The sequence below is a fragment of the Hibiscus syriacus genome, unplaced genomic scaffold (genome assembly GCF_006381635.1).
Source record: "Hibiscus syriacus cultivar Baekdansim isolate YM2019G1 unplaced genomic scaffold, ASM638163v2 tig00111584_pilon, whole genome shotgun sequence".
Taxonomy (NCBI): Eukaryota; Viridiplantae; Streptophyta; class Magnoliopsida; order Malvales; family Malvaceae; genus Hibiscus; species Hibiscus syriacus.
This window is the reverse complement of record NW_024063127.1, coordinates 1,805,212-1,813,827: the sequence shown is the minus strand read 5'-3', so window position 1 is coordinate 1,813,827 and position 8,616 is coordinate 1,805,212. Positions and strand designations below refer to the sequence as shown.

General features: G+C 35.9%; 1 protein-coding gene across 1 annotated transcript; it reads right to left on the bottom strand.

Annotated features, from left to right (window-relative positions):
* Nucleotides 1–262: 262 nt before the first annotated feature.
* Nucleotides 263–3,375, bottom strand: LOC120165594 (LRR receptor-like serine/threonine-protein kinase HSL2). The gene is made up of 2 exons (XM_039175075.1): nt 699–3,375; nt 263–621 (listed from the first exon to the last, which is right to left on the bottom strand). Exons 1-2 carry the CDS (start codon nt 3,373–3,375, stop codon nt 263–265), a joined length of 3,036 nt encoding a protein of 1,011 aa, XP_039031006.1.
* Nucleotides 3,376–8,616: the final 5,241 nt, after the last annotated feature.

Sequence of the window (8,616 nt, the reverse complement as noted above, 5' to 3'; positions counted from 1 at the left end):
TTAAGCGCTGAATGATTCAAATGTTAAATTATTTAGAGGCTCTGTATGAATTAGCTTTGAATGTGACATGCTGTTTGATAATGACTCTGAATCATTCAGAATGTACTTCTGTGCGGAATCATTTAACACTGTTTTGCTGAATCAGTTAGCACTAAATCAGTTAACACTGAATCATTCAAAGGCGAGAAATAAACAGTCTAAATATTGAACGGTTCAACATTAAACGCTGAATGATTCTATTCAGAGCCAAACAAACAGCCCCCTAAGTCGCCATATTAGCATTCTTTCGGTCCTTTAGCAATTCAACTACCTTTCTCATGGAAGGCCTGTTCATGGGGAAGGAAGAAGTACATATAAGAGCCACATTTAAAACTCTCTCAATCTCCTTGAAATCAGACGGTGATGGGTTCATCCTTGGATCAACAATCTGAGCTAGATTTTTGCAGCCATTGTCATCTTCGCGAGACGACGATAGAACAGCCTCTGTAACCCACCTCACAATATCTTTGTTCTCACCAAATGATGCATCATTTGGCCTTTTCCCGGTAATCAATTCTAGCAGCACCACACCAAAAGAATACACATCACTCTTTTCCGTCACTTTAAGCGTGTATCCATATTCTGTAAGGTTTCAAAAAAAAATCATTTTGTTAATTTTAAGGAAATTTTTAGGAAAGGAAAATTTGGGACTGTCTGACCTGGGGCAATATAGCCATGTGTCCCAGCGACGCGAGACATGGCGCCGTCACGGTTCCCGGCTTGCATGTGCAACCTTTTAGCCAATCCGAAATCCGCCACGCGTGGTCGCATCTCCTCGTCCAACAATACATTGTTACTCTTCACGTCCCGATGCACGATAGCCGGCACGCAGTCGTGGTGCAGATAAGCTATCCCCTGAGCGGCGCCGATTGCTATCGTGAACCGCTTGGGCCAATCCAGTAACCCAGCGCTCTTGTCCCCATGCAGAAAGTCACCCAAAGCCCCGTTCTCCATGTATTCGTAAACTAAAAGCCTTACGTCTTCATCGCTGCAACACATTATCAGTTTCACGATGTTGCCGTGTCGGATCCGACCCAATGTCTCGGTTTCAGATTTAAAAACCGTATCAGTCTCAGGTTTAACTTCCCATAGTCTCTTCACTGCCACGGTTTGACCCTTTTTAAGTTCAACCTTATAAACTCGACCCGAACCACCCATTCCAATTATATTCTCATCCTTTAGAAACGGGAATATTTCCTCCTCGTTAAACCCGACTCGTTGAAATACGGTGACTGTATACGGGCGTCGGGTTTTGGTTCCGAACTTGGAACGGGTCCTAAAAAACCAAACGAGCATCCCTACAAGGAGGAGAAAACAGGACGCTAGAATAGCCGCAACGTAAGAGGTGGAGGGTCCGATTTTCTGGCACGTAGGAAGTGGTTTCAAATCCGGGCTACAAAGATCCGGATTACCCAATAAACCCGAAATGAAATATTCGTGATTAAAGCCCGAAGGTACTTTACCGTTCAACTGATTCCACGAAAGGTTAAATTTGTTTAGCGTCAGCTTCGTTAATTCCTCTGGAATTTCGCCGCTTAGTAAATTGCCGGACAAATCAAGGTAAGTTAAAGCCGGTAAGCTACCGAGATCAGGTGGAATTTCTCCAGTGATTCGGTTTCTCGCCAAGTTCAACTCGGTCAACCGAGTCCACAAACTTACTGAGCTTGGTATCTTCCCTGTTAACTCATTGTCATGCAAATCAAGCCTTTGCAAGTTCAAATCAGTGATACAGTACGGCAGTTCACCAGAAAATCTATTTTGCCTCAATCTGATTTGTGTCAAATTCACCAATCCACAAATTTCGTTGGGAATCTTGCCGGTAAAATTATTACCTGAAATCCTAAGAGAGGCTAGCTGCTGAAGGGATGACATTGAAGGAGAAATCGAACCTTCAAAACGATTGTTTTCCAATTCAAGGAACTGAATTAAAGGGAGACCCCAGAATTTTTCAGGCACGCAACCTGAAAGTGCATTATCAGCCATCCGAACATAATTCAACGAGTGACATTCGCCGTAGGATTCCGGTATGTTCCCCGAGAACTGATTCTTTAAAACGACAATGCGTTGAAGCTTCTTTTTATAACAAATAAATGGCGGTAATTCCCCGATAAAGTTGTTCATTGAAACATCGAAATCTTCTAACGGAGAAAATTTACCGAGGTTGTATGGTAACTCTCCGGTGAAACTGTTGTTAAAGAGCTTTAACTGCACAAGATTTTGATTGGAAGCTAAAACATCCGGAATTCCTCCGGTGAAATAGTTGTCGTTGAGATTCAGTGACTCGAGAGACAATGCAGCGACTTTCTCCGGTAAATTACCGGTTATACCGTTTTGTGACACGTCGAACTGACGCATAGCTGTCAGGTTAGCTAAACTCTCCGGTAATTCACCTGTTAGATAATTCTGGTAAAGTTCAAGGTTCTCCAGATTCTTTAACATTGATAAACTTTCTGGAATTTTGCCGCTCAAAAAGTTAGTCGATAAATCGAGGTTCTTTAACGAAACGAGATTTCCAATCGAAACTGGAATTTCTCCGACGAGATTCGAGCTTGTAATCCATAAAACTTCGAGGTTAGACAAGTTCCCGATCTCGCTCGGCAAATGACTTGCTTTAAAAGGATTGTGACCGAGTTCCAAGTAGGTTAACTCAGTCAGATTAGCTAAAAATGAAGGAATCTCACCGTTGAGTAAGTTCCCGCTAAGTGATAGAACTTTGAGAGACTGAAGCCTTGCGAAGCTAAGAGGAATATCGCCGGTGAAGTTGTTGTTAAAAAGCCGAAGAACTTCCAAGTTCTCTGACGGGAAATCCGGTACCTCTCCAATGAACAAGTTTTCTGAGAGATCAATCTCCTTGAGATGAGAACATGGAGAGAGATCCCGAGAAGAAAGTGAACCGTTGAGGTTATTCCTAGCAAGGGAGAGAGAACGCAGGGTCCGAACGAGACAAAACCCGAACGGGAAACCGCCTGAGATACCCAACCCAGAGAGATCAATCGAAACAACAGTTTGGTTCCGAGATTCGCAGGTAATGCCGGTCCAATGACACGGGCTTTGATCGGGCGTCGCAAAAACCCAGTCTTGGAGATTTCCATCCGGGTCGACGAGTTGATAATCCTTGACCCGAGTCAAGATTTGGGTGTCCCCATTAAATGAAAACGCTGAAGGAAGATCAAGAGAAAACCAGAAAACGAAAAGTAAAGTTTTGAACTTTGAGTTCCTCATTTCAAAGCAAAAGGAGAAAACGGTGGAAAGGGCATGACTTTGATACGAGGTTTCGGATTTTTGGAGATTTCGTGAGAGGGATTCAGTAAATGCCGGAGAACGAAACTGCTGCATGAAGATGGTGAGAAATACGAGGTGGAGAAGTTTAAAAAGTAAGATTACGAATTTAGGAATTTCTCAAAGAGGTTCACATGGAAAGCAACGTTGAAAAACTACACTGCTGTTTAAGGCTTTTCTTGGTATTTGAAAACGACATCTTTTATTTAATTCGAGAAATTAAGAGTTTGATATTTAAAAAAATGATTATGTAATGCAATTAAGAATTTGGATTTTGTTTAGTAAAAATCAAGTGGTCATGATTAAAAAATTATTATTATTATTTTAATATTTGAGTTTGAACATCATAAATATTAAAAATTTAAGAATTACTTTTAAATAAATAATATATTTTACTGACCTTATGTTTATAAAAAAAAATTATAAAGTACTAAATAAATATTAAATTTTTTTTCTGAAAACTTAACTTTTTATGGAAACTGTTACTATTTAATAATTACACTAAAGAAATATTACTTTTTTCTTACGATTTCCTGCCAAATCTAGTTCCAGTTTAGATTAGACATTATTATATTGAAGAATTAAAAAAAGTAACTAATAGTAATTTTGTTCACATTATATTACCTATATTCAGTGAAAATGATAATAAAGAATAAAATTATGAAAATCAAAATGATTTTAGCATTTGGATTAATATGAATTTTTAAAGTCATATATTTTTATATGTCAATTTAATTTCTAGATTTAATTTCCTTTTTTACTTTGATAGGATTTGATCAATGTTATTGATTTAACAAATACAATTAACAATTATGTAAATAAAAATTAAATATTTTAATGAAATTATGAAGCCTATTACGACAACATACTATGAATGATACGAAGTCTATTGGGTGTTTCTATACGTATAATCTGGTTATTATCTTTTCCATCAACACTATTACCAATGTACATACCCTCAAGGCTTACGGATTAAGCCGAGAAACTCGTAATCATACTTTTAAACTTCTCAAAAGGCTTACTCACAACTTGCAGCATCATAATCATCCACAACAAAAGTTGAACTAGAAAACTTGTCAAGAGCTTTTAATCCCTCAACGATAAAATAATGCACGCCAAGGAGAAGAAGATGAAGGAGCTTCCAATGCTGAACAGAACGTCAACATAAGTTGACAACTACTCGCTTGAACATCTCAGAGGACATAGTCTCCACCTCACTATATAGGTTTAAATGCACCATTATTTTCTAAACTATACTATTTGTATGAGTTATTTTTTAAAATATTTTTTAAGAGTTTTGTTCACTTAACTTTAAATTGTTACCACTTTTGTCTTAAATGGTTAACATTGTTAGAAAAAAATTCATAGGCCAAACAAAACATACCACGTTAACTTTTATTTTTTATTTTTTATCTAAATAAATAAACTACCCAAATTATCCTTCTTTTTCCATCAACGCCACCCTCCTTCCTCAATCCCAACTCCCTTGTAAATTAACGACCCACCCAAACCTCCACCGTCAAATCCTCTCTTTCTCGCAACATCCCTCTTTTTTCTTCTTCACTCTATAATCTCTCCTAGCCTCCAAGTGAACTCAGTTTCTTCAAAAGCATTCTCTCTTTCCTTTGTGACCTTCCATAGATGCTCGAAAGCTTCACTTCTTAGCTTTATTCTTCCTTTCACTCTTTTACTTAGCCAAATCTTTCGTCCCTGTAAATAAATTCTCATCAATTGTGGCTTAAACGCCAACACTTCACTTTATAATCGCATCTTTATAGCCGATTTAGTTAATCCAGTTGGATTCCACTCACTGACAAAAACCCATATTCGGATTCCCCCATCTTGTACGGTACGCCTCCATTTAAAGCTCAAAATTTCGACTTGACATCTGTGAATTTAATATTTTGGCTAATAACTTGTTGTTACTGCGTGATTTTAGTCCTCGTGGTGAAGTTTTTGAAATCATGTTCAATCCTCATGTGATTTTTGTTGCTTTTGTTAGTGCAATTGAATTGTTTTCAACTCCAAAAGACTTCATAATCGATGATAAAGCTAAGTTGATTAATGACAATTGAATTGAAAGTTGCAAGTACTTAACATCACATGTTTTAGAGACTGTTCATAGGGTTAATGTTGGTGGACTGAAAATTGTTTCTTTTAATGATTCTTTATGGAGAACTTGGATCCCTAATGATGGCTTTCTCGTGTTCAAACCTGTTGCGAAGAAAGCCGACACCACTCATGTATCGAATTATCAGAATGACGACGCGACCCGTGAAATTGTCACAGACAATGCTTATATGACTGCACAAGAAATGAACTGAGATAATTCAACGTTGAATGGGGATGCTGGGGAAGGAAGGGTTTGACGGTGGAGTGGGGTGGGCCGTTGAAATAGGGCTATTTTAGGGATGATGTTTTTTTTTTGTTTTTTTTTTATTTTTTTGGATAAAAAATAAAAATTATAGATGATGTGGCATGTTCTGATTTGTTAATAATTTTTTTATAGTATTAACGATTTGAGTTAAAATAAAAATGATAAAATTCTTTAAAAAATAATTCAATATAAATTATATAATTTAAAGTACAATGGTACATTTAAACCCACGTTATAAACCAGAGAAAAGAACTGGAGGCACTATATTAAAAGTAATGACGAAGTAAAAGGGGGATAACGAGACATGAGCATAATCTCAAACAGTGGTACGATGAATGATATAGTGAAATTGGCAATAAAACTTAGTAGAACAAGAAAATAAGAAAGGGGGGAGAGATACCAACGTAGAATAAGATTGTGTTTGTGTTTATTTATTTATTTATTTGTTGAAGATTTTTATGTTTAGCCCGTGTTATATACATTTTTAATACCATGTTCGAATAAAAATGATCTCTTAACTATTGAACACTGTTTTATTGAGTCGCTTAACTATTAAAAGTTATAAAATGATCATTTGATTATAGGAAGTTACTTTGTTAAGTCACTCGACTATTAAAAGTTACAAAATTGTCACTCGATTATTCACTATGTTCCAAACTTGTCCTTTTCAATTAAAAAATTAACGGTTATCTGAATTCGATGCTAACATGCTCATTGAGATACGATAGTTATTTGAGATTATAAAATAATATTTTATCATATTTTAGTCAATAAATTAACGTATAACTCAGATTGTCGTCAAATTTTTAACGAAAATGAATGAGTTTGGAATATAATGAATAGTCATGTGATCATTTTGTAACTTTAAATAGTCAGATGACTTAATAAAGTAATATCTTATAGTCATGTGACTATTTATGTACATTACCCTTATATTTCATGGTGTTTGTATTAAATCCGTTTAATATTCTTGAACATGTTCATTTAACGGTCATAAATATATTCACTTATATGTTTGTCAGCATGTTTGTTTATTTTTTTTCCTTTTTTTGACAAGCCAAAGCAAGAAGGTGAAATTATGTCACTAATCTTTAAGTTCCTTAGGCTTTACACTTTAAACTTCAAAATTCAATATGTTTTCAATTTACGTGATGTCTTCACCAATATTTAAAATGTAAAAAGAAATGAGTATTGGGTAGATAATCTTATAAATGAGTCGATAAACGAGTCAATAAACGAGCTTATTCATGAACATAAACAAATTAGACATACAATTGTTAATGTTCGTTCATTTATTAAATTAACATAAAAATTTATTAATTCTCAATTATTTAACATAATAAATGAACATTAAACAAAATGTTATTTAAATATTTTTTAATTTACATTTTTAAGGAGAAATAGGGTTTCATGCGGCTTAAAAAATGAAAAACAAAGGGCTGAAAAAGCGGCTTATATACTTTGTTTCTTCATGGGTAAAATATGGCAAAATCAACGAGATAATGCGTTGAAATTTTTTTTTCACGAGATAGTGCCTTCGCCAGATTAATTGCTCAGATGGGGTGATCTCTACAGTCCCCATATAGGTCGCCAGGTGCTCCGGGCAACGTCCCTGTTAGATGGGGTAGGTCGCCATGCACGCCCAGCGACCTACCAGGTCGCCATGCAATCCATGCAGCCCCCAAAGGTCGCCATGCAGTCCATGCTAAGAGTCTTCTCAAGTTGCTGCCTCATCACTCCTTTGGCAAATGCCTGAACAATGTTGGTGGTTTAGACATGGCCCTTTCCTTCTACCCTGAGTGTGCAAATGATCCCAAAAACCCAAAGTGGTGGGACCATTTACATTGCGTCATGTCTCATTACAAATTCGTCCTCGCAATTGAAAATACTGTTACAGAGAGCTATGTGACCGAGAAGCTATTTTACGCTCTGGACTCTGGTGCAGTACCTATCTATTTTACAGCAAAATGAGTGTTGGACTGCATGGCGACCTTTGGGGACTGCATGGACTGCATGGCGACCTACCCCAATCTCACAGGGACGTCGCCCGGAGCACCTGGCGACCTATATGGGGACTGTAGATATCACCCCATCTGAGCAATTAATCTGGCGAGGACACTATCTCGTGAAAAAAAAAATTCAGCGCATTATCTCGTTGATTTGGCCGGTAAAATATATCATTTTTTATTGAATTTTATTATCTCTTTTATTTTATCTTTTTTACTTTTAATTTTTTTAATTTACTGACTGAACTTTCAAATTTTTCATATTTTGGTCACTCTGAATTATTTTATTATTATTTTGACATGATGTGACCTTATTATTATTATTATTATTTAATATACAAATAATATAAAATAAATAATAAAAAATAAAAATTCCCGATAACACCAAAATAATAATAAAATAATTCAGAGTGACCGAAACATGAACAATTTGAAAGTTTAGTGAGTAAGTTGAAAAATCTAAAAGTACAATGAGTAAAATAAAGAGAAAGAAAATTTCATTTGATTATCAAGAAAACTTAAATCCTACATGAATGCTTCCATCGTAAGGAACAATCTCACCTCAATGGCGAGCAAGACGCCTTCAAAGCCTAGAGAGCGGGTTCTCTAAGCCATGATTCCCCCCATTTTCAAATCAATACCGATTGAGTCTCAAAATTCCTAAATACTTTTGGAAGATTATGCATTGAAGCTTTGTTATTCTTGAAAGTGGTAGAGATTCATAAAGCACAAATCAATCAATGAATATGAACAAATTTAGCGTAAATCATTGAGTAATGGAATTATTTTGGAAGATTAAGCATTGAAGCTTTGCTATTCTTGAAAGTGGTAGGGATTCATAAAGCACAAATCAATCAATGAATATGAACAAATTTAGAGTAAATCATTGAGTGATTAAATTATTTTATCAGTTGT